The sequence below is a fragment of the Epinephelus moara genome, chromosome 4, assembly GCF_006386435.1.
Source record: "Epinephelus moara isolate mb chromosome 4, YSFRI_EMoa_1.0, whole genome shotgun sequence".
In the NCBI taxonomy this organism is placed as follows: Eukaryota; Metazoa; Chordata; class Actinopteri; order Perciformes; family Serranidae; genus Epinephelus; species Epinephelus moara.
Window position 1 is genome coordinate 14,227,959 of NC_065509.1, and position 27,275 is coordinate 14,255,233.

At 42.2% G+C, this 27,275-nt stretch overlaps 1 protein-coding gene across 4 annotated transcripts in view; it reads left to right on the top strand.

Annotated features, from left to right (window-relative positions):
• The first annotated feature begins 16,923 nt into the window (after nucleotides 1-16,923).
• Nucleotides 16,924-27,275, top strand: part of LOC126389415 (rho guanine nucleotide exchange factor 9) — a 49,252-nt gene continuing 38,900 nt past the window's right edge. For 3 of the 4 annotated variants that reach the window (XM_050043092.1, XM_050043093.1, XM_050043094.1), the window contains exons 1-5: nucleotides 16,924-17,190; nucleotides 18,491-20,170; nucleotides 21,328-21,666; nucleotides 22,477-22,603; nucleotides 22,715-22,818. In XM_050043092.1, coding sequence (XP_049899049.1) covers nucleotides 18,563-20,170; nucleotides 21,328-21,666; nucleotides 22,477-22,603; nucleotides 22,715-22,818 — 2,178 coding nt within the window. In that variant the 5' untranslated portion in view covers nucleotides 16,924-17,190; nucleotides 18,491-18,562. The remainder of the gene's footprint in view (nucleotides 17,191-18,490; nucleotides 20,171-21,327; nucleotides 21,667-22,476; nucleotides 22,604-22,714; nucleotides 22,819-27,275) is intronic. The other variant, XM_050043095.1, reaches the window with a different exon arrangement.

A 27,275-nucleotide genomic window follows, 5' to 3' on the forward strand; every position in this document is an offset into this window, starting at 1 on the left:
TGTTTTGGTTGCACAATGGTTGATGCGCTTCCTTTGTGGCGTAAATCAAGCCTTCCTTTATACTCAGTGGCAGACAGAATTGCACAGTGAAAGCAAGGCTTATAGGGAACCAATCTCATAGTGTCATTATTCTATAGCTATTGAGCAATCGACATTTACATCATAATGATAAGTTAAAGCAAATATCTTGTCTATTTCCACTTTATATTCATTTTAGAAATGCATAATTTGTTTTGTAATTGATAGTTATGGAGAGAAAAATCAGCACTACCCTCCCTTACCTTTGTTTGTGTGCATTTGATTAGCAGCCTGAGTTACACCACTTGTACAAACCTGTACACCAATCCAAAAACACAATTTATCCGTGTGCAGTAACATGCGTCATCGAGCTTAAAGCACTCCTAAGCAGCGCACCCTGAGCTGCAAATTGAACACAATCATTTGCTCAGACTCTTATCAGCAAGAGGTCAGCGAGGAAACGTGTATCATGGAAACATGCTATGACCCTTGTTATACTACGAAACAAATGCATTTATTTAAGCATTTAGATATTGGACATTTAGAAAAAAAAGGTATTGTCACAATTTGATGTAATTGGTCATGTTCCTTGCACACATGCTGTCTTCGTGTTCCACACAGTCAAAGCAATGATTTACTGTGTTAAGCTCTTAATTGCCAGCAAACAAGAGCACCGAGCGGATAAAAATGCATGGCAAAGAAATGCTTCAGGTGCTTAAGAGACTGTATGTGTTCCTACAAAGAGACTGCATAAATTGTAAAAACTGAAGACATGTTACTAAGCATAACAATAACACCTTACCTTATCAGCTGGAGGAGCAGTGCACTGTAGCTACATGAATGATTGCTTGTGCATTTTATATTTTTTTTGTGATCATTAAGTCTGTTTGATATTTCATTCATATGGAATCTGTTTAGTGAAACACTGCTCCAATTCTCTAAAGGGAACTTTATTGTGTTTTCCACATAAAAAAAATGCTTTATTTTGTTTTGTTTCTGCTTATGGTTGCACAATGTTTTTATTTTATACATTTACATTTGGAGCATTTTTATGTCTTGTATCAAAATATGTCCTGACATACACCACCTCTTTCCCATTCCCGCTCATAACCAACCCATAAAAAATGCATCCCAAACTATGATTTCTAGTTTTGACCCATTTTACATCGGGCAAGAAACGTGAGCGGACTGCACAAGCTACATGCTTGCCTTATGTTATTCTCGTTATCTGTTCACATCAAAGAGGCGTCCAGTAAGAATACTTTAAGGACGTTAATATTTCACAGTCTCTCAACTCCTGTAAAGGCCATTGTGCTAGAAAAGAGGACAGGAGAGGAGAGGTGAGCAGACCTTGGGTTGGTTATATATTCAGGACAGAGCTTCACTCTAATCCACATACACTCCAGCTCTGTCCCCCATGTGTGCCCTGCCCTTAAGAAGACAAACAATGGATATCCTTCAGTCTCCTCTAGATCACCTCTTTCAACACATTATCCTTCATCTATTGGCCATACTCTCCCTCTTTCTTCATCTCTTTCACCTACAAATTTGTCTGTATATTTTCATGTCGAGCAGAGAGACCCATCAATATATGAAAAAGAACGTGTTTTGCAGAGATGCCCACATGAAATGGATTTTATGCGCAAAAAAAGAGCCCTGGATCACTTTCTGTTTGTGTAAGAGGGATTTTTAGTTAAGCCCAATTTAACAGTCAGTGAGTTTAAGCAAAGGTGCTCCACACTTTCTATTCTGCAGCATAAACACTCAATATATGCTAAGCCTCATTCTCTTGGTGTGCATAATGCTGCCTGGATCTCACCAAGCTCCCGTGGACCCGCACACATGGCCCCATCCTCTTCACTCCTTCTGCCAATAGCTGCCAAGGAAAATCAATATGTCAATACACATCGCAAATGTTGGGTCTTGACTTTGCAAGGTAATGTCTGCTTGTCTCTGCAATTTTGCTCTGTGCGCAAAAGAAGGTAAAAAAAAAACTGTTCCTTCATTCTCCCACGGACACTGGCTGAAAAAAAACACAAACATCACGGGTATTCAATGTTGTTTTTACGGCCTTGAACATGACAGAAACATTCTCCGTACTCGCTCTGTTCATCCTTCACATACTCATCAGACACTGCAGTGCACAAAACTTCAGTGTTTTTACAGCTTGACACCCACAGAGCTTGAGATTGGGAGCAGAGGGAAGCAGGAGCAGTATCTATCTGTCTATCCGCTTCCAGATTTCTCACTCTTTCACCACTTTTAGAAAAAGAGGAAATCGGCTGATTTTAAATGGGAACCACAACCCTGAAACCACAGTGCTGTATCCAGGCTTCATCCCAAGGCCCCACAGTATTTAAGCACGGTGCTGAGAGGAGTGGGAGGGAAACGGCGAGGAGGAGAAGCGGGGCTCAGCGCTAAGAGCCCAGAGACCCCTGTCTCTCCGAGAGATCGGTTCTACTCTGAAAACTCTATCTACACTTAATCCTGTCTCGTGGGGACACACACCCACACATGCACATACAAATGTAAGCACGCAAACACACGTGCAGCTGAATTATGCATTCACACACAATGAGTGCACACTGCACATAATCACAGCAGCTGCAGGAGCTATCCTCTGTGGTAGGACTTGCACTGATGAGTTTAGAAGACTAGCTAAATGAGAAATAATGATATTTTTCCACACTTAATACCATTTTCTTATTATACACTAGTTCCAGCACGCATATCACAGCTGAATTGGCTAAGGGGCTGATCGCTTGCCAAAAGCACATGTTGAAAGGAGTCTTTTGCAAAACATATGAACCCACTCCCAGAAGAGTTCTTGCGCAGTACAAAGTGTGTGACAGATGAGTAAAGCTGGAACATTTTGAAACATCTTCAAGAGTCAGGCTGCCCTACCTTTATATCTGAATATGCATGAGATTTCAAATTAGCCAACCACTTTTTTTTTTTTTTTGCATTTCAAATACATGCACACTGCCTCTTCAGTTGTCACATACTGTGCTCGTATCTGACAATAAACAGCTCAAAACTTTCAAGCACACATGGTTTTCATATTTTATTTAGATTTAATTTTCTATCATCAAGCTCAAGGAGCAGTAAGGCTAGTTTGATCTGGCTTTTTAAAAATGAAGTTTCATGAATAAGGGCACAAGGGAGAGAACCAAACAACCCTGTCAGACACCAGGAATGTCTGAAACCCATCAAGGTTGCTTTCTCTCTGGGGATTGTTAGTCACAGCCTCTCTCACTGTCTTGTTCTGTTTTGATCCAGGCTTAGCCCTCAACAGCTTTTTGGATGATCAGTGGTTTTTGCTGCAAAAGGTGAATCATGAATAATAATGTTTTCAAGTGAGGTAAATTAATTCTTTGGCGCCATGTCAATACCTGGAATAAACACAACATTGACATTACTCCAATTTTAGGTGAAATCACTATACAGTAGACACAGCAGCTGTTGAAAATTAATACTACTGACACTGGCATGGCTGATACTGACCACAGAAATGTTATCTGCATAGAAAAGGTTGAAAAATGATCCTTTACAGCCACTGTTTGTGCTTTTTTTTCATATGATAGCAAGTAACAAGCGCTTCCTTATACATTCACATTACAGTGGTGTTTCTGGCCATCTGAGAAATGTAATTTGCACTGTCATCTCTTTTAGCTTTGGTTTGGTCTCCACCAACTTCTCTCTTGGTCTTTTTTTCTGGTCAGGGTAGAGGGAAAGTACTGACTGACACAAAGTACAGAGATATTCTTATTGAAAACCTCCTCCTAAGCATTCGGGGTCTCAGGCCGGGCTGAAAGTTCACCTTCCACCAGGACAATAAAAGCCAAAGCACACAGCCAAGACAACACAGGAGTGACTTACGACTCCTTGAATATCCTTAAGTAACCCAGGCACAGCCCTGACTTGAACCCAACTGAACATCTCTGGAGGGACCTGAAAATGGCTGTCCACTGCCGGTCCTCATCCAACCTGACAAAGCTTGAGAGGATCTGCAGAGAAGAATGGCAGAAAATCCCCAAATCCATCATACCCAAAAAGACTCAAGGCTGTAATCGCTGCCAAAGGTGCTTCAACTAGGCACTGAGTTAAGGGTCTGAATAATTATGTCAGTGTGATATTTCAGTTGTTCCTTTTGAATAAATTTGCAAAAATTCTAAATCCTGTTTTCACTTTGTCATTTTGGGGTATCGAATGTAGACTGCTGAGGGAAAATAATGAATTTAAATGATTTTAGTATAAGGCTGCAAATTAACAAAATGTGAAATAAGTGAATGGGTATAAATGCTTTGTGAATACACTTTAACAATTTTTTACAAAGCTAATTACTAAATGTTCACGTCTGCTGTCTGGGAAGGTGGTGCACAGTAGTTTTAGCAGACCTTGTTTGATGAAATTGCCTGTCTGCTGCTAGAAATGAGGTTTGTACTAGGGATGTTCTGGGTTTTTTCCTCCAACCTTAACTTTGATCGATGCATATTACTGTAATGGTGCAATGTGTAATACCTGGACACATACTCCAAATTAATGACAGGCAGCATGTCCCCCTCCAAGTCAACTATTAACTAACAGAAGAGCAAGAATATGCAAAATTCGACCAAACTGCTGAAATTCTACCTTGTAATCTTCATGTACGGCTGTTTTAGAACGACCACCTGTGCAAGAAAACAGCCACATTAAAGCCATACATCGGTACCATTTGGTAGGTTTATTGGTAATATTTCTTTTTTTCATGTTGTCATTAGTTGCACCGTCTGTGCTTTGTGTGTCTTCTTTTCAACAGTCTTTACCTAAAAACATCGGATACATTGGATACGGCTCTGGACACATTTTGGCTTTGACCAATGCCTGAATTAGATAGATAGATAGATAGATAGATAGATAGATAGATAGATAGAAATGACTCAACAGTGACACCAAGGATGCCTCTCCGAACTACACGTTATGCATCAATAGTTGGATCTCTGAACATTGTGTTACATTGTGAAACATCTTTGAATGTAGTGTATGCAATGAGCTCTGAGTAGTGTGATACTGTGATATCAAAATAGACAGAACTTTCTTGGCAACTTTATTTATTTGAATAATGTTTGCTTTGGTAATGTTCAACAGTCACTGACATAACACCCACAATAATGACATTACAAGGACATCCTGTATCTCTCCCTGTGAAGGCACTGATTTGTGAATGTCAAGATGTGATGGAGGTAAAACTCAATCAAACTTAGACTTCACTATGAAGGAAACCTCGGGAACTTTGCACAACTCCATCTCTGGCACAGTATCTATAGCCATGCAGGTGCTAGGCTACATACGGTGATGGAGATGTGATTTTTTCCCCCTTGTATTTCAGGATATCTTTCACTGTATACAAGCCTTATCTCACATTCAGGCACATCCAGGAAAATATGTTCCTAGGCAGGGAGAGTATTTTTCTTTTAATTTGAAGTTTGTCTAAGTCACATTTTTAATTCATATTTTACTGAAATGGCTTTGCAACTTTGACTTTGTGATGCACAGCCCAGTAGTCTAGAAGCCCTGCTCCAACACTATTACACTCTCCCACTGTGAAAATAAAAGTCAAATTCCACAATTTCCTCCCAGCTCATATTTCTAAAAAGTAATTTGGCACTATTTAATCAGAGATGTGTAAAATTGGTCTTTCACCACTGGATTCCACTCATTGCTCTCAGGTAAGGACAAACTAATTAATCTATAATCCATGACATGCTGTAATTTATTGAGATGAAGTCACACGAGCCTCCTCTCTGCCAATATCCACCATCCGGAGTAAAATGTCAACTAGAGAGAAATGCTGCAATGGATACAGATAGACGAGAAACAGGCTATTTACTGTTGGCACCATTTGCTTCCTGTTCCTTTCACTTAGTAAATCCTTGGTAATTAATCATAATTGTGGTTCCAACTCACCTGTTCTTATGCTGCTTTAATACACTTCTATAATAGTGCTGTTTTATCCATTTTTTTTAGCAGTGGCTGGGCATCACATTGTTGTTAGTGGCATAACAGACACGTGACATGTCCAAGGTTTTTCCCAGGTTCATTTTTAGTCATGCCAAGGACATATCTCCAGGGATGGCAATGATGGTCAGTCACCTGGTCCACCACTTCAGTCCAGACTGAAATATTTTAACAGTGGTTTGATGGATTTCTATGAAATTTTATGCAGACATGCATGGTGATTATAGAATGATTTCTACTGCCTTTGACTACACCATGTGTTTGACATTTGTGGTTCAGAGTGAAATGTCTCAACAACCATTGGATGGATTGCTGCTGATATTTGCTACAGATATTTATATTAGCGATAGTTAGCATGCTAGCACACCTACCCCAAGATGGTGAGCATGGTAAAGATGATACCTGCTAAACACATAAACTGTGTAAAATAATGGATGTAGCCACTGTGATGCTACACATAGGTTTGTGGACTCCTGATTTGAAGTGTCGAGTTGGCATTTTGGCCATCACCATCTTGGATTGTGTGGAGCTGTGGAGGAGCAAGGGGTGGATCTGTCTCACAGACTGTGGTGATGCCTTGCAGACAGCCTGTTAATAAAAGCAGCCATGCCGTAAGAATGCATAACTTTAAACCTTAATAAAATGTAAACTACTGGGCTGTAAACATGTTTATTTCTGCAATAAAGTTGGCCATTTTAACATGAGTGGGGACCAACTGGCTTCTGGAGTTAGCCTCATGAGGCCATTTGAGGAACTGCAGTTTTTGGCACTCTCACGTTGACTTCATTTTTCATGCCTCGTTTCCAGTTACATATGTGACTGGTGTCCGTAGATGCATAAATATACGGATGATGCCTCTAGATTCCAATGCAAGTAAGTGCATTTCTTTAAAGATGGATAAAAACCTTATAGAAACTACCTGTAGCCATGGGAGAGAGGCTGATTTTGTTCGTTTTTCGCCATCCAGTAGTTTGGAATATGCGCTTGGAGCAATACTGGGACAAAAACAGGACCAACATCACATGGCAACAAATGAATGAATATGTTGGCCTGCAAGATATGTGGGATGTTTTGTTAAATATTCAATCAAAAAGACATAAGAATGGCTGAAAGAATCATACTGACGATCTGACTGCATATAATTTATGACCATATTTTTGCAGAATAACATTACTCAGATTCACACTGTGTTAAAACTAGACAAGTTCTTTTTAATCATACAAACTGACTTGACGATCAACACAGGCAACTGAATGAAGAAAACAGCCTGTTAGCCAGTTAGCAGCTTGTTAGCTACGTAGCACACTGTCATGCAGTCTCTCCACTGCAAAAGTTACATTTTTTTTTAACGAGGCAAATTCCGGACCAAAATATTACGGAGGGGAGGAGTTTCGCAGGCACATCGGATATCACAGAGATTTTCATAGGAACGAATGACTTTCGGATGCCTCGTCTCCGTATACACAAGTGGAAACGAGATGCTAGCATCTTTTCAAAGCACTGCACAGTGCACTGTACAGCCTCACAGAGCTTCTAACATGACTGTAAACTCTTTTTCCTGTGTTGACTTGAGTAATAAGTCTTTAAGAAAAAAACAACACAGAGCCTCCTGAGCCGAAAGTAATGTCTTTATGCACCTGGTCCGACCATGAATTGAAAACCCATTTAGGGATAGAGCTGAAACGAATAGTCGAATTTATCAATAAGTCAGTTGGTGGAAAATGCATTGCCAGCATCTTTGAAATATATTAATCATTTAAGTCATTTATGAATCCAAAATGTCAAACATTTTCTGGTTTATACTTAAATGTGAGGTTTGGTATATCTGTTTTATCATGATAAATTGAATAGCTTTGGGGTTTGACTGTTGGCTGGACAAGAGAAGCCATTTGAAGACGTCACTGTGGGCTCTAATGATGGACATTTTTCACAATTTCCTGACATTTAAGATTTAATCAGTTATTTGAAAAACATATTGATTAATTGATAATAAAAATATATAAAGTTGTAGCCCCTATACAGACAAGCAAACAAATCTTTGGTGGTCAGTTATGAAGATCACCAATTATCAAAACAAGAGACAGATTTTCTGTCGATCAATTCTCAGCTAATTAACTGTCTTCAGCAATGGACATTATTGAGCCAACGACAGCTAATCACTTACTATATTGCATGGTTGTCCTTTTAATGCTAGACACTTGGTTCTGTCCAATTTGCATCTATCCAATTAAGGACAGTTGATATATTTGAATGCAAACCAGGAAAATGTGGTGATTTATATGTTTTTTTATGTGATGCTTGGTGACTCATACAAAAACAATGAGCTGAAGACATTACGACAGCAACAATAAACAGTGCAGATGGGAAATACATTAGATTGTGCTCATGTATATCCAATGGAAACATAAAAGAAGGAATTGAGTGCCCTTCATAGCAATAGACAGTTTACAATGGCCCTGGGGGAAGATGACACACCAGGGGAGAGGAGACACAAGTGTTTTGATTAGTAATACTAATTATCTTCAGACCGTTAGCAAAGAAGAGAGAGCATTAAGTTAAATGGCCTGCTCCAAATTCTCTTTCTTTCAGCAACATAAATAGCTAGACGACGAATCAGATCTTCATCTCTTTCTTATTCACTCTCCCTCTGACTCCCCCCTTATTTCTCTCCCTTTGAGGAGAGCAAAATGAATCGAGATCCTGTTCATTACAATGGAATCAGACAACATTAAATTGTTCTTCTATTAAATCACCCCTTTGTCAGACTAGACATCTTCAATACACAGCAACAATATGACAACTCAGTTCACACACCCAGGTCTCTGCAGACCAATGAATGGATTCCAGCTCTGCTGTCACACTTAGATGATAATTATAGTATATATTGTCACAGTGGATGCATCCTGACAAAACACAAACACACCATATGCAGATTGGCCAGTTTAACAGGCTGAGAGTAAATCAACATTTAGTGTGCACCGACGCTGGGGAAATATTTATCCTGGAGGACAAACGATGTGTGTGACAAAGCAGCCATATTGGGAGAAGTAAATAAGGCAGATTAACCGTTCTGGTGTTCGGGTGATGTTGTGTTCCCAGACATGTTCTAGTAGGACAGATGGAGGCAGTGAGACATGCAACCCTCATTGTTATCATCACAGACTGGGCAAAGCCGCATTAGAATTAATCAAATGAAAATAAACTCAGCGTGAGGAGCGCTTGATTACTTCTTGTGCAAGAAACTAAAATGGGAGTAAACAGGGCCTCAGCTTGAGGCTGGACCGTAAAGGACGATCAGCTTCTGTCTCCTCCTTGAAACCACCAGCAAGAAAATATTTCATCTGGTTTGAGCTTTCTTTTCTGTTACACAGTATTATCATTCGAGTCTTTGCCTTTGCCCTCTGGTCTCAGCATCATCACTCTCCTATACAGGTGTTTTTAAATCCCTCTGCCACTGTTCTCTTTAAGTCCCCAATCATACTCTGTCAACAAAATGGTATGGCTTCTCTTTCTTTTTCTGTCACACAAGACAGTCTGATATTGATGTCAATTTGTTGGTAGGGTCCAGCCGGTCGAACGAAAGGTCAGAAAACAGACTCTATATCCCTTTTCAGTGGCAACCAGAGTCACCTACATGTAATACTGTGCGCCGCATTATCAATCCTGATGAAAAGACACGAGGCGTCCTTTCATCTAACCTAGCTGAGAAATGTCATCTCTTTCACTTGGACCCTGCCTGTGGTTGAAGCCGTTTGGGTTTGTGTCGTCTCTTGGAAATTATGAGCTGCACTGCCTGTCCCCTGTAAAGCAACGTGTTCCTTGAGGTATTATAAAAAGTGAAAGAGTTGACAATAATCCACTGATCTTTACTTCTCAAGCACTCACGGTTTCGTGACTTTGATTGGCTCGGATTGATTAGCTTTTTAGGCTCTGAGAAAGTGTGATAAAAACATCATGCTGTTAAGTGAATATCATATATTTCCCATAAGAAATAATGCGCACGCAATCTTTCAAGCTCTAACAGCATTTACCTCCTGGCAAAGATCAGACTGAGACACTGAGACACAGATCAGTGGAGGAGTCTCTGGGGGAAACTCAGTCTTCATCTCACTCTCAATAATAATAACAACACATGCATGCTTACAGACTTGAATATGCAGAGATACCACAGGATCGTTTTCCTCTTTCATTTCTTTTCCTTTCCTTATCTTTTTTTCTTCCTTTGTGCAGATATATTTATAATGTATGTTTATTTATAAACATTGTATACATTGCCACTACGTGTTTCTCTGCTTATTTACGCTGCATAATCAATGTGAAAAGGGGGCATTGCAATTACAATTATTATTTCCATAAAAACAATCTCTGTGTATATTCACACACCAGAAGGACCCATTTAATTGAATCTATTTCCTTTGCAGATGATGGATTCACCTTCTGTCATGGTGGATGTTGTCTGATTTCCATGCTGTGGAAATATGGTTTTATTTTGTGGCTTATCTCGGCTGCCTCTACCTCATCTGCTCTCGGTTCCCTCCGCATTACTCTCTCTCACTTTCACTCTTTCCCTGACTATCTCACTAACATTACCACCACCAGCAGAGAAATGATGGTAATTGGCCATTTTGGGCTTGGACAGCTGCTAACATGAAAGCGAAAGTGGCTTCAGCTTGGAGTGCTGGGCTCTAACCTCTTCAACAGTTTTCCCCCTAATAACCAGAATCCCTCTTTTCCCTCACAGACTCTATACTCTCAATAAGCACGTATGAATAAATGAATGTGCACCCAGGTAAATTGGATAAACACACACACAAATACACATTGTCTCCGCTGATTTCGCCTCGTCTTGACTGATTGGAAGTGAGAGCTGAGACAGACGTATGTCTCCCATATACAGATTAAAAAGCTTCTTATCTCGCCTCTTAAGGCCTTTAAGCAAGGACGATGTGCTTCACTGAATAATAAATGAGAAAGTTCCACTTGACTTGTAGCTTTTAATTTAAACCAAGCCATTACCTAACTCGTATCAATTAGGCATCATCGGATACTATGGACCTGGCCAGCAAATGTGTGAGATCATGCCGTTTTCTTTTCTATTTTTTTTTTTTCTTTTTGGCTGAGCCTCTTTGCAAATGCGTAAAGCAAATGAAATCATCTCACAGTGTTACAGTGGAAAATCATGAAATTGAATAGAGTGATTCCACCATTCTGCAGCACATCCCGAGGCTTGGTACCTTGTAACGGAGATCCAATCGATGCCTGTAGCTTTAATCACATCTAACTTTAATGCTAGCCACATCTCCGAGGTCTAATTCTTTACTTTCACACCAAATTACTTTTTAGCCCGAGGCACATTTTCTCAAAAAGTGTATCTGTGGTCACAGCTTCAGCAGTATGACCATGGCTCCATTGATTGACACACGGCTAAAGGCTGAATTCCAACGGAGAGGATTCCTGGTGACACATGTGGCTGGGCTGTTTCTATGGAGTTACTGCACATGTAACTACACCCTCATTACAGAAATAGGAGCCTGAAGCCTTAGGGTAACTCTGTCATTAATGCTGCGTAAATGCGGGTGCAGAGCAGTGCAGAACACAATCACCGCTCTTTATCAAGTTTGGTAGCAGCTTCTTATTGAAGCTATCTAACAGCAACCAATAATTCAATGAGAGACTGAACTACACCTCGGAACTCTTAGTTAATTAAAATCCTCATAGCAAATTTGGTCAATTTCATTTCATCATTTTAGATCAACTCCTCCGGTTTCACTCTATCAGTCAGATTCCCCTGAAACCTGGATTTGCGTGTGTGGTATTACTCCTGAAATAGACAATATTCTCAAACGTACGCTATATCTGATTTTTAATAATAAAGGATTGTCTTGTAATCCACTATTCCACTGGCAAGATGTGTGCAGTGTCCTTTGAAAGAGCCACAGTGCCATCGTGTGGCAGAGATCTATAACTGCAGATCAGTGCACAGGAAGTTTCACAGACAACTTTAACTTGTAGAGTGACAGCAGGTTTCAGCAAGTGCCAGCCTTCTCTGTAAAAAATGTGTATTTTGTATTTAAAGAGGATAAGAAGGAGAAAAAGCAATTTACATCCTGATAGTGAAGAAGAGAAGACAACAGTTTCAGCTGGTTCCTCTAGATGTCTCTCTTCACTTGAGTGTATGTCTTGCTTTTGGATATTTGGCACATCTAACAACCTCTACATGCCATTACATCACCCTAACAGCGAGGATCTAAGTGTGTGTGTGTTTGAGGTGAAGAAGGGACGCTGGGTTGTTAGGGTGACCGGAAGGGGTCCACATTTAGAGGAGCACAACAGATACAATGCTGGTTTGGTTTTATTCTGTCATAAAACAAGTCATACATGAGACACTTGTACAGATATTCATGAAAGAAAGAAAGAAAGAAAGAAAGAAAGAAAGAAAGAAAGAAAGACAAAATGGACATGCACAAACTTGAAAAAAAAAATGACGCAATATAAAACTGACTATAAATAGCATATAGCACAAACTAGGTGTTGTATTAAACCAAAGCATAACACATGACTAACTCACATTCATACCTATGGGCAATTTAAAGTCACAAATCAACCTAACCTGCATGTCTTTGGACTGTGGGAGGAAGCCAGAGTACCCAGAGAAAACCCCCAGTGACATGGGGAGAACATGCAAACTCAACACAGAAGGGCACCAGCCAGCCTGCTGGCTCGAACCTGGAGCCTCTTGCTGTGAGGCGACAGTGCTAACAGTGCCGCTCTCTGTTTCCATGGTGGTCCATGATAACAATAAAAACTGCTACGCTTCTGCTACATTACAGGCTTACATGAAAGTTGGGATTAAATTAAAGTAGATACTACTTACTTATACAAATAGTCATTTTTAAAACTAAAATGCTAAGCACATTCACCCCTCTGTCTGCTTTTCATCTCTTCTCACACACATAACCTGCTGCTTAATGCCGAACCCTGTTAGCAGTGTTCAAATATTTTAATGATTTCAAATAACTCAAATAAAAAGACCACGGTAATGGAAATGACACGCCGAGTCAATTATTGCTTGAATCATAGCCGTACATAACATTTTCTTTCAACTAAACAGCTCCATTTTTTTTCTGCTTCAGAATTTTAGACAGGAATTAGACTGTAGGTCATGTTTTAACCATAGGGTTACCAGATACATAGCTATAAATGCTTTGGAGAAATATTTATGTCTGGAATATGCGTGAATACATAATTTGGTTTTGCTACTGGCACAATGTAAACTCACAAAATGTCAGCCACACTCCCTCTTTTGCTCCCTCTCTCGGTGATAAGACAGGATGTGCAGGGAAGGAATGGGAAGCTCGCTGTGCATTTCTCTCCGCCTCTAACTAGGACATGGTAAAGGAGCTGCGGCGAGGACAGAGAGATAGAGACGGATGGAGGGAGGGATTATATGCAGCTATAATTGATAGGCCTAATAATGTGCCTATTGCTCCATCTCCATTAAAAACGGGTCTGCCCAAACCACTATTTTCACAACCTTACCAGGGCAGAGGACACTGACCAGAGACAACGATGTGGTCAGAGGTCAGCATTCATCAAGGAGATAAAAAAGACAACCCTAAAAGAACTCTCTTAATGACGAAGCAGTGTGAGGAATGCCACTTTACTATCACTCACGCTACTAATTGTGTACTATCTCACCTCAGATCTCACCTCTTTAACTCTGCACAGCGATACTGACACATTGTGCTGAGAAGACACAGGATGATCTGCAATGTTTCATCTCCTTTTCTTCTCCTCAGTTAAATATCCCTCCTCTTGCTGACTGCGATCCCTCCCTTTATCACCCCGTCCCTTGGGGGTTTTCCCACTGAGCAACTTTGCTCTCCGAAGAAGTGGAAGCACCAAGATGAGCGGAAATGTTGTTTTGTATGCTGGGCTGCTTTTCTCTCACTGCTGCTGACCCACAAACACAGCCAAGTCCAGCTCAGCCCAGAGCCTGTAAGGCAGGATACACAGGCAGATGAACAATCACTCAGATACAGAACTGGGATAAACATCTGCCTGATCACACTTTTGACTTTTGACAGCAACATTTGCACAAAAGAAAGCCAAAAAACAACAACTTTATAAAAGCACATATAAAAATAGGCTTCACAGAAAACTCATAGTACTACAAAAATGAACCCAGCAGTGCTCATAATTCTTTCAAACTCAAGAGCATCATATTTGTTTATATAGAGATGTTCTTTCCGGAGTGTTGATTCTGATTTGAATTCCTAAAAAATATGCGGTTTCCTCCCTCGCTTTGAAACAGGAAGTAGAACTGCGGTTGTCTTCCGCCCGTCTTGTTTAATGGAACCCGCCTTCCTGTTTTCAGATTCATCCTGATAATGGCTGAAAGTCCCCCAGCTGTATGCTCCACACACAAACACACAAACACACACCCCCCCCTCGTCCTGTCCCTCTCTTACTCTCTCTAGTATGTCCCTCTTTCCCTCTCAGATGGCTGCTAGATAAGTCCTTTAGTGGGACCTTCCCCATCCCCATCACCAACAGCCGTCAGACCTTTCTATACGTTAACATTCCAGCGGCCCATGTGTGTGCCATGTGAGCTGGTACGTCTGCATGTGTGGGAGAGGGCCCAAACTGATTGATTATCCCAAACTGATTGCAGTAAAGATCAAAGTATCTGTGAACTGCTGGGATGGGCTGTGTGTGTGTGTGTGTGTGTGTGTGTGTGTTGTAGGGATAGTGCCATGTGCAGCCAGGCCAAGGAAGTATGCAGGTCAGAGCAGAGGGAATGTCAGGAATGTCAGTGTAATTCAAACTCTCTTCTACCACTGGAGGCAACTACTACCTGGGCATATTTTATACCAGAAGTGGGCAGAAATGTTAATCTGTGTGTGTGTGTATGTGGGTGTGTGTGGCAGTTTGCCACTTTAAGATGCCGGTGTGTATAAGGAGCCACAGTGTATACATTGCTCACAGCATCATCAGCATCTCCCCTTAACTCAGTAATCTCCCCATCTAAGGGCATTCAGTGTTTTAGCCTCAATGTTCCCAAACACCTGCACTGGAAACAAAATGTGACTGAACGCCCAGCTGTTCTCACACGAGTTACACCTCCCAAATCCAGTTCCCAGGCTTTAGTAAGCCTTTCATTTGATATCACAACATATCTGCGCCCCCCCTTGCCCTCCCTGTCTGGCCGGCTTTTTCACGGCAGCCTGTTTTCACTCAGCTGCTTTGACAAAGACTGGCGAAATAATTACAGCTGGGCCCAAACTCAGCAAGTGTTTGTCTCCAGTAATCTCCACCAAACCCCACCAGTGGGGACTGTGTCATAGGAAGAGGAGGAAGAGGTCGATTGTTCTGAAAAACGAGAAGCCGATGACATCATTTCAAAGGGCTCTGTTCAGAGTGTTCAACACTCACGGTAAATAGGCAACAAAGTAAACTCGCTGTAATGTACACAGCTCGCCAAACATCAACAAGACTTATCGTTTCAGACTCAGGCCCAGCTGGTGGAAAGTCAAAATCTCTAATCTGTCTGCCTCCATCCATCCATCACTCTCTTTCTCTTTTCCTCTCATACTTTCTGTCATTCATACAAAATGCTATTTGAATGGAGTTATATTCTAAAGATAAGTTAGTTTAATTTCTGTATAAGCCGAAACATTCGGCCTGTTTGAGCCAGGATGTCTTTTGTGGCGGGAGGGGACAACAGGAAGATGGCTTGGGGTTCTGAGGAAGTGAGTGAGTAAGGGAAGGGAGGAAAGAAGTGAGGGAAGTGAAGGAGAGTAACAAACCGTAAGTCGACGCAAAACTCTGAGGAAAAATGAATAAAGGAGAAAAGGCAAACACATAAATCAGAAATAGACAAATATGTTGTTCTGTACATCCTGAAATAAAAAAGGAGCCCATTAGGTCCACATATGAAGCCGTGAGGTAAAGATGCTACATCAGAGAAGAGGTCACATGAAGATGAGGTTGCTGTAATTCTCAGTGACAGATTGTGGATGACTTATGGGGGAAGTGTAGCATGTAAATCACTACGCTGCTACTATTACTACTACACCCTCAAGTGCTCAAAAGCTGCTCCGGGGAGAGGGCCAGGGAGAGGAGAGCGGCTCCTCGGGCAAGCAAGGGAAGCATGGACACATAGAGATATTTACATACAGTCAGACAGACTTCCTGGCATTGTCAGCCTGAGAGCGTTGATGTCAGATCCACTCCTTCCTGTGCAGAAGGGAGAACGCCATGTCGATGACAATGGGCCCAAAACAGGACAAAGAGGAAATGTTTAAATTTAGGCACCCTTCTTCCACCATCTCCTCTTTCACGGCTACGGAGCTGTTTAGTTTTTGTGAATTCCTTCGGTTTCCCCCCCTCCTGAGCTCCCTCTCCCCATTGTGCATTTTCAATAGAAGGATTTTCACATTCAACGCAAATCCCAAAGGAGGATCAGCTAGTGAGACCAGAGTTCAGTCAATCACTTGTTTTCACTGATGTTCCTTTAAAAAATTATAAGTGCCTCCTTATAAATCCATCAAGCAGACAGGATGGAAGGAACTCTAGGGATACACAGAAATATAGCTATAGTAAATATGAAAATAGTTCTGGATTTGAATGAAGTGAGGGATAAAAACAGGATTACAGTAAAAGCTCAGTAAAGCATTCCATTATAATATAATATAAGTAGTAAATTTGCTATTAGCCCAAAACAGACATAATTAAGTACAATTTTCATTGTTCATTGAGTGTGTAGCTATGTGTGTGTGTGTGTGTGTGTGTGTGTGTGTGTGTGTGTGTGTGTGTGTGTGCGTTAAGGGTGTGTGTTGGTGTGTGTGCTGCCCTGTCTGCGTGAGAGCTTTATCACAAATCAGAGTGTCGGCGTCTGCAGGAGCTTACAGGGCAAGAGTTCACCGGTCTGTCGCTAACTCGGGGAGTTTCTCTCAGTTTGATGATAGCTGACGAAGTTTACAGGCAAAGAGACAACAACACATGAGAACTACGAAGAAGGAGTCGCTGCCCGCAACATAACTTCAGCCTTACTCATGGATATAAGTTGAGCCCGTCAAATACACTGGATACGTTTGAAAGGCGGTGTTTTCATTATTGGCTCCACGGACGGCAGCGACGATGCCCATTTAAACCGGGGGAAGTTTTCTGCGGGTAAGTGAACAGCTTTAACGGTTACATTTAAAGTGGCGACGGGAGACACGGTTTATTTTTCGCGGGTGTAACTTGATAAACAACTTTTTTGGAGTTAGTTGACCGGCTAATAGTTTTGTTAACTCACGCTAAACCAAATTATGAAGCAGTTTCACAAATTATATTATTCATATTCGGAAACTTGCTGTAACTTTAACATTTATTGACGCCATTTTTAAAATAAGACATAACTCTTAACCGCCCAGCCCAACATAACGTTAACCTGTCACTGCTAGCTAACGTTAGGAACTGTCAGTTGAAGATGGAGACAGAGATGCAATTCACTGTGAGTTTTGTGACAGTTTATCACTGAATTATGGTCAAAAACGACAGAAAATGTTGTTTTTCATGTGTATTTTAGTAGTGTATGTCATTATAACCAAGCAGACCGTACAACAGGTGAATAAAATAATCAGAATAACTGATATTCAAGTAAAGAGACGTCATATTGTATATTTAAATGCTAAAATAAGTGCTTCCTAATGTGTCTGACAGGAGACTGTCCTTGTAAACTGACAGTTTTACATTTTTTGAGTGACAGCACAGTCCCTCAATAATACTCTTAAAAAGCTTATCAGTTAAAAAAGCCTGCTAATTAAATTGTGACATTCTGCGAAAAGGCCAGCCACATCTTTGGTGATGATCTCATGTAACAACAAAGAGCCCATGCTGGAGGCCCCAATTACACCAGATGCTTCCATACATTAAAGGGATTATGAAATGGGGGTAATTAACATGTAGTAGTGTAGCACTTGCCGAGCATCTTCCTCCTCAGAAGGAGCTTATCTGAGCTGTGATGATGTCACAGCCGGAGCAGGCCTGAAATAACCAGACATCTCTGTACCGAGTGTTTCCATGACAACACAGCCTCCTGGTTTAAATGGTGGACGGGGGACTGTGTCTCAAATAATTACTTTGGATATTATGGACCGAATATGGGGGGGGAGGGTGGTGTTTGTGGCTGTTGACTCACCATACAAAAGCCCTTGTCTGAAAATCACAAAATGAGACCTCCGCTGCACTCACTGTGTTTTACTGGTTAAGAAGCACTACTATTATTCCTGAACATTTGACCTTCTATGTAGGTAAAATACAGCTGACCCTCCACTGAGATTTTTTATTATAATGTATTAGGCATTTATGGCAAACATCTAGAGACAGACAAACAGACAGAACAAGACAGAATGAGCATGATATGAAAGAGTGAGGCAGTCAGTTTAATGTCAAACTACTGAATAAAAATGTGGTTTTGTTCCTCCAGGTGTTTGAGAGAGAGAGGCCCGAGACATGATGTCCATTGGAGCTGATAGCTGACACTGTAGAATGAGAGAGGATGGAACAGACAGACAGACCTGCCCCTGTGAGCAACAACCCTAATGGGTTTGTCAACCGAGTGTTTAATGTTTCTCTGGATGTGGAGAATGAGACCAGCAGTGTTTATATTCAGGAGACTGGGCCAGGGCCTGCAGAGGGGCAGGGGGAGACCCAGGCTGCCTCTTCTCAGACCGCTGTCAAGGACAGACAGGAGGTCAACCGGAGGCCCCGTGCCACAGGGGGCATCTGGAAGATCTTGAACCGAAAGAGAGCTGTCGCAGAGCTGGAGCGCAGACCCCACTCCATGATCCTGCCGGGGGAGGCTTCCATCCCTAAACTCTCGTTTGCTGACAAAGTTCGCTCCTTCAAGAAGCTTAAATCCCCCTCTGTGTTTAGAGGGAAATCGGGAAAATTGTCTACTGCCAAGTTCAGCAGCTCCTTGGTGGATGAGGAATCTTTCTGCCGCGACATTGGCACTCCTCAGCAGTCCAGTAGGAGCACACTTAGGCACCGTGGCAAGAGGCACTCGTATGCTGGCCACACAGCAGAATTTGACTGCTCATTTGAAGACATCGACCTCACAGCTCCTATAGACGGCCACCAGCCCACTGTATTGGGAGAGGCTGTGACTCAGAATGGTTGTAAACCACCAGAAAGAGTGTGCTATACTAAAAGAAGCCAGAACAACTCATCCAACTGTAACAAAACAGCTGCAGGCTGTGAAGAGCCTAGCATTAAAGGTAGCCCAGGCACCCACCAGCGTAGAGGAAGGAGGCACAAAGATGTGTGGAGTTACCTGAGGAGGATTTCCCTGTTGGGGAAGGCCAACCCTGTCTATTCAGAGAGGAGCTTTGACTCTGAGCTTCACTCTTTGGACAAAACCATGGACTCAGACTATGGTTCTGTAGACTTTGAGAGTGTCAGGGACTTTCAACCACCGCCCCCAAAACAGTCTGACACCAAGGGGCACTTTGGTGGTCTGTTCAAATTTTTCAACAGTGTAGCAGAGACAGCTAGAAAATGGCGGACGACATCCCATTCCTTCTCTCCTCCAGAGGGAGAGAGGACACCGATGAGCTCTCCACGGGCCCCACCGCCCACAGCGGACAACATTCACAGTGTATCCCTGACACTCCACAGTGAAGGACTACCAACATCCAAGCCTATTCCATCATCACCAGTGACCGCTAAATCCTCACAATCTAGTAGCCTTGACAGTGAGGCTCCAGCACCTGTGACAGGTGGACGATCCCCTAAGGTGGTCCTGCAAGCCTTTAGGCCATGTTCAGGATCTCGAGCTGTCAATGGCCTTCAGAGTTCTGAGGGCACAAACAAACATATAGACAGAGAGACAAACCACAGATCCACAGCCATAGTAGAAAATCATGTCCCTGAGTCAGGTCCAACAACAGAGACTAAAACAGAAGCAGAGGTTGAAACAGATCCATTAAACTGTCTCTGTCAAGTGGAAAAGGTAGAGAGACAGACAGGAAATGAGCAGAATTCCAGGGATGCTCCACCTGAACCCCCCCAGATACAGGAAGTGAATGTCCAATCACAACAAGGTGATAAAGAGAGCACAACCAATAGCGTACCAGGATCAGATTCCACAGAGGAAATATTCAAGGTATGTGACTTCAGATACAAAATGAGCTGTGCTAATTACCAGCCTCTGAATTTTAATAAATCCATTTGTTGATGAAGTCGATAATTTGTGTTGCTAAACCACTGAGTTGTTTTAAGAGAACAGCATTTTTATGTGTAATGTGTCTCACATTTATGCCATAACCACATTCCATTGCAGGCTTTTTTCCACATCATTAACATCGCCAAAAGCATGCAACATATAATTACTGCATAAATGCTCAAAATATCATTTATGTAACTGTTAACCATGGCCATTCTTTTGCTTCTTAAAATCATCAACAACAAACCAGACTGTAAATAGCACCAGAGCTGTTACTCATTTCTTCTTAATATAAGTCCTAGGTGTGGTTCATTAACTGTCAGGGAGAAACAAAAACATTCAAGACACCAGCCTGTGAGGACATGTATCGGGCACCTACTCTACAGTTGTCCTTTTGCCCCATCTGTTGGAGAGAGGAGGAAACAGTCAGTAATTACAACGGTGGACAACATCATAATAGTTTTTCCTTTCAAGCTTAGCCAGCCTTGTGTGGCTTGCAAGGAAACCCTATTTCCCATAAAGCTGGCCATGTGCGACTGCAGTAGCCCAAGAGCTCTGTGACGTCTGCGCTTCATGACGGCACCCTTCCCGTCTCACTCCAGTGAAGGCATTAGTCATCCCCCTTCTAGTCACACCAACGAGTCAGGACATGTTAGCCTTAACTCCCAATGACAAAATCAGATGTGACATCTCAATACTCAGCACACTTTCATAGGGGTTTATTATGCAAGGGCTGTGGGAATCTGTGTTTTGGGAAGGGTGTTAATGTGCAGCCCTACACTAATTTAGGAAAAATGATGGCACCAGGAAAATCCTCCTCCCTAATCACCCTCTGTTTACACATTAAATCCACCTGTCTATTGTATTTTTTTCTACTCTGAAGTTTAACTGCCATTCAGGGGCTTTCTTGGCACTTGTGGATAGCTACTGATCCACTGCAATTAGGAATATGAGCTCATGGCTAGTAGAATCTTTTGAAATGAAATGAGGTATATTTTGTTGAATCTTTAGAGACATCCCTCCCAATTCCCAACACAAGAAATGCATTGTTGCACCTTTATCTGGGCCAAATTGCTGAGTATCTGTGCCAATCACAGCTGTGTGAGCAGATTGCCAACCAGACAGGCTGCAGTGTAAGACAGCCGTGCTCAGCCATGCCCCACTCTAGCACAGAGAAGACCTCTGTACCTCACAAGCCGCTGCGCCATCGTCCTCGCCCGGCCTCAGCTGTACTGGACCTGTGGAGGCCCAACCCAGACCGAGATCTCTTCCACCATTATAGTGAGGTTGGCTCGCTATGCCGGCGGAGACGCAGGCCTGCACCCACCATACAACAATCTCCGAGGCAGAGACGGACGGCTGCTCGCTCCAGGCCTTGCTCTGTCATAGAGACCAGTGTTACTAGGGAGATGCAATCCATGGAGCTACACCACAGAGTAAGATGTCAAATACAGACACAGGCATTCATGCATTATTTTACTGGGAGTAAATATACAAACATTGAGATGAGGATGACAAATAGGCAGTCCCATACATACGTAAATACACATCAATACTGAGTAAATGATGTATATACAGTAGACATAAATACATCACATTGATGCTGAAAAAATTAAAGTTGGAGGTCAGAGTCTCACTAGCAGTCTCTACCAACTCACTGATAAATATAGCCCAAGCCCATAATGAATCAAACACACACTACAGACTTTGAAGGGCAGTCCAGTACTAACCCAGTATTTATACACCACTCACTGTTAGTTGCAACAATGCATGCATGCTCTGCCCCATTTATAGAGGCCTGTATTTCTGGATTCTGCTTTTCCCTCAGCTCACCTCCCCCTCTCCCTCTTTTTCTCTCCCTCTCTCACTCTTTCTTTCTCCTTTCTTTCTTTGTGGCTTCTCTTTCTCTCTCCCTCACTCTCGGTCTTTCTCTGTCGCCAATTTTCTGCCTCATCGCTCCCATAAGCTCTACCTCTCATTGCCCTAACTCAGAGTCAGTTCATCTTAACCTGAGAGACTGCCCAGTTGGCATGATGTATAGTCTCTCATGGTTTGCTGCAGGGCATGCACACCAACCAATGCACCAGAATAGACTGCTTGCTGGATGTGAAATACTTTAATTCACTGCAAAAAAGGGGGACAAAGCAGTAAGGAAAAATTGTTTTAACGTGAAGGTCAGGGGGATGTGTGCATCAAAGTAACTGTATGGAATATAGGAGATGCCCTAACTACTCAGTACCCTCTAGGCCTTGTCTCGCCCCCTGGGTGTGTCACCGTTAGAGCCCCCACTAAAGATAACTATCCAGCGGTGCCGCTCCCTGCCGCTACCCCCCAGCACTCTCACAGCCTTGGCACTGCTCCTGCCTCAATCAGGTACCATTGCATATTTTTTTATTTGGCATTAATATGCAGACTGTTGATTAATGTGTGTTTGTTAAATTGATCATCTGTTTGCCTGTCTGTCTGCACACATCTGTCCCCTAGACATGACTCAGACGTCATCGGTGCGTCTGCGGTCTGGAGGCTCTGGCAGCTGCAGCAGGAGGAGACTGTTAAGACCTGGTTCAGAGCCACTGCAGGTCAACGTTGTAAGTCGAACACACGCCCTCATAAACACATGCACATGAATACAGATTGTCACTACTCTTCTTTCTGTCAAGCTATGAAGGCCTTTAAAGTGATTGATGAAAAAACACTATGTACTGATTTCTAATAAGTATTGTGGCCACTATATGTATGACATTGACTACCTGTGCACACACACATACATGTCACAGTATGTTCGCCTGTTTCATATAAGAGCAGATGTAGATGAGATAATCAGACGTATAATAGAGTAGGAGTATGACTGATAAATACTGTTAATATAGAGATAACAGAGCACTGGTTAATGTTTCATCACATAATGAAGGAATTGATCCATGAAGATGGTGGCCACGTGGATTAATGTCATCCAGTGCTCTTAGGCCATTACTCATCCTGGATTTGACACCCAGCATTTCAGATGTTTTAAATCTTACTAGAGCGCATGCAGACAAATGCAGAAAGAGGAATGACATTGAATAGTTTTCCTATACCTGGTGTGCTGAAATCTACAGGAAGTGTTAACGTGTCTTTGTCAGTTGTGTAAAATTAGCTTCAGAGTACGTCGGAGCCGTACTACTCAGGAAGTGAAACCAGGCATTTCAGAATCGGTGCTTTGATGTGCAAGTGGCCTCAGGGGGATTCTACTGGAAGGAGATGCAGAGTTTTTCTGAAACATCCTGACGGGGTAGTGAACATTTCTGGGGCTGTGTCCAACATCTATACCTACAGAACTGCAATGCATAGGGCTCAGCACGATTTACATTATTGTTTGATCATACTAAATTGAATCTCTGCTTAGTCCCACGTGAAAGCTTTCATCGACTCATTTTCCATCTTTCATGGAGTGAAGAGCAACATGCAGAATGTTTTATAGCATGGTTCATTCAAAATCTTAAATGCATATTCATCAGCATTTAGTACCAGAAGAGTATTTTCCCTCCATAATACATAAGAAAAATATGTTCAGTGTCATTTAAGAATGAGTGTGTGCACAGTGCTGTTAAACTATGTGGGTAGAGCTCATATTTTCTACACTAGACTCAAATTCAAACTATTTACAAGGAGTCAGTAAGGATTAACCACAACATTTGCAGTACAATAAGCAGTCCATTTTCATGAGAGATGCTGTCTGCTCAGCCGCTGAATACTGAGCCCCGGGCTTTTGGTCCTGGCACGTCTCTGGCATTGAAATTTAGTAAACTGTGTCTTTGATGAAGTAATACTACTGCATTTAAGCTTTGATTATAACTTTTTTCTTGTTGGTCTAAATAGTGTTTGTGAGCCGCTGCACGTTGTTGCCATGACACTCGCTGGCTCCTGTTCATCTTCTTGCTTCTATCTTTAGGCAGCCTTTTTAAGTGTGAGCTAAATAGAGAAAGTGTGTGGGTGAGAGAGAGAAAAAGGGGTGGGAGAGAAACAGAGAGGGGAAGAGAGATGCTCCCTTTGTATGTGCACTTTTGTGTCGTGGCCCTCCCCTGGGGTAGGGAACGTGGACTCATAACACTGGAAATGCCTTGTATGTGTGTTTGAATGGCGAGGGAAATTCATTTGTAGCGGGCTCAAATGCTGGGATTTATGACTGCATCTTGAGCATAGAGGTGGCATATATATATATATATATATATATGTATACTGTATATAATTATATATACTGTATATGCACAATATGACATAACATGGTGACGCAGCTGTAGTGCAGTCTCACGGATGGATGATGCTTCAACATTAAATCTGTGTGTTGCTGTCTTATTTCTGGTAAGTCATGCATTGTTTATATGGTATGGATCTCATGTCAGAATCGGATCTGTTGTTTGTGATACAGTGCAGCGTATACAGTCTTCCTGTTAGGATGACTGCTGGAGCCTAGAGGCCGCAGGCAGAGAGAAAGCATTCTCACTGCAGTGGATTAACTGCTAATGCTGACGCCTCTCTTCTCCCTTTCATTTAAATGGATTTCTCCCCCAGTCACTGCCCTCTTTCTCCTCTCCTCTCCTCTCCTCTCCTCTCCTCTCCTCTCCTCTCCTCTCCTCTCCTCTCCTCTCTCAAACACTTAGCAATGGCAGTCTTTGTTAATTCCTATGCAGATGAGAGGACAGTTTCCTGTGTGTTACTAATGCTGTGCCCGAAGCTCTGCTGTCAACTTGTCAGAAAAGGGGACTGTCTTATTAAGGGCTTCATGCAGATTAGGAGTTTCAAGAGAAATCTTATATGATTAAGTTTGGGCTAACCTAGGTCTGTCTGGTCATAATCACATTATGCAATGCTATCTATTTATTATGAACGCATGAGTCAGCAGGCAGTGGCTAGTTGGGCAAACAGTGGGGCAGTGATGAAAAAGGACAACTACTTATGCACGCACTTTTATACGCATGTGGGGAGCACCAGTGCTCATATGTTAATTTGACCACATAGACTCTGTTTGTATCTGCCTCCGAGGCCTCAGCGCCTGTGATACACCCTCTTCACTCTGACACACACATACTCTTCACGTGCTCTCCTGATGTATTCAGAATTCATCTGTCAGGGCGTGTGAGTCATTGCATTGACGACTTCATTATTTGGTGAGGAATGAATAGCACCGGCCAGTGATATCTCAGTCAAACACACTGTGAATGTGTGGCATTTGTTTCACCCCGGGCTTTATTTTAGAGCCGAAGACAAACCACAGGAATAGGTCTTCCTCAAAATAACTGCATGCATGTGCAGTCTGCACTCTGAGCCACAGGCGACTTAGAATCCTTTATCAGTGTTCATTCAACATCGTTCCCCTGCCAAGGTACAGGCAGGTATCCGCTGTGACTTACTGCAGCCACCAGCTAATACTGTTTTGTAGGATGCAGTGGGCTCTAATAAATAGTAGTGCCGCTGACTGAATCTGAGCAGGTGGTTGTGTCAGAGCCTCCCTAGGCTGTTTCTTCCAAAGAATGGGTTTCTGCCTGTCAGGTGTGTGTGTTGTTGTTGTTGTTGTTGTATGCATAGGCGTGTGACTCCATGCTTATGTGGGGTGTGTGTGTATTTGTGTGTGTTGCAGAGACAGACAGATAGGCTCAGGGCATTTTCTCTTATATAACTGTTGAGAGGGTTTCCTTTGCTCCCTACAAAAGCCATTTCCACTTTTATTTTAGATGGCTGCATGTTCCCAGGGACTGGAGGAACAGTGCTGTGTGTTAATTCTCTTACTCACTGGTGTATCCTGTTTTACAGTATCTCCATGTTATGCTGCGTATTTTGTCAGATCATGCGTGCCTGTGCATGTGCGGATTTGTGTTTGTGCTGTCTTGGAAGCAGGTTCTGTTTTATACCTCATCAGGGCCAGTATTTCTACCCTTCCATCATCACTCCTAGCTATGGAATGCCACTGCCACAGTAGGACAGTGGGGATATATTGGTGGATGGCTTCAGCAGTGTCACAACATGCAGTGATTTTTTTTTTTTTTTGGTTATGAGACTATTTAAGGCCTTAGGCACTCCGGTGCTTGTTATCCAGCATCAGTTGTATCATTTGTGATCGTTTTCCCAGGCTGCTCAGGTGATTTTACCCACAGTCATGAGCTCCTGCTGTTTGCGTAATACGCTGTTTATTTTCATGGCTATTTGACAGGTGCATATTGGGGAGAGAGACTTTTTCTGGTCTTAAGTCAACACAGAAGAATGTCACCTTGTGTTGGGTAATGTGATGATCCCTTATTATCTGACAGGCCCATCTTGGAGCAGACACCCCACAGGCTAAAATGTGTTACTGGTGCCTTTCACAGGGAGATTTTTATGTATTAATTCCACTGATAGTGTTCACTGTAGCCATTTTCTTCACCCGACTATAATAGCCTAGAATTGGATATTTTAATGTCTCGTTACAATGTCATTTCTCCTTCCCTCTCTACCAATCATTGCTCTGTAGAGAGGAGGTCATGTGACCCAGGCCCTGCCAGTATTTAGGGGCACCTGGAGGTTGCTCAGTGTCCTCTCAGATGCATGTTCTTCATATATGCTTGCAAGCAATTGGGCAAATTTTTGTTTTGGGGCTGTATAAATTAAACTGACGTGACTTGACGTTAGTACAATCACAATAATAATTCAGCTTCAGCTGCGGAGGTTGGAAAAAACGCACAAAATACTTAACATTTTTGACACTGCATCGGTCTCTCTCTTGCTCAAGACTTATGCCAGTAACCTAATTAGCCCTTCCTAAGCCCCAATAACAGTTAAGCAGGCTTGGTCCCCAGCAGAACCTTGGTCAACTTCCCCCTTTCATTTTATACTATGCTGTGTGCAGGTTTGTCAATGTTGAATTGAAAACCAAAGATTATTGTCAGCCACAAAAGATAATGTTTTGTTTATTCCTACTCACAGTAAACTTACATTTAATATTACTTACATTTAAAATGAATATTCTATTAAATATAATTTGGCCATTGCTACGCACATTGCTATTATATTCATGGTCAGCTCTCATAATCGC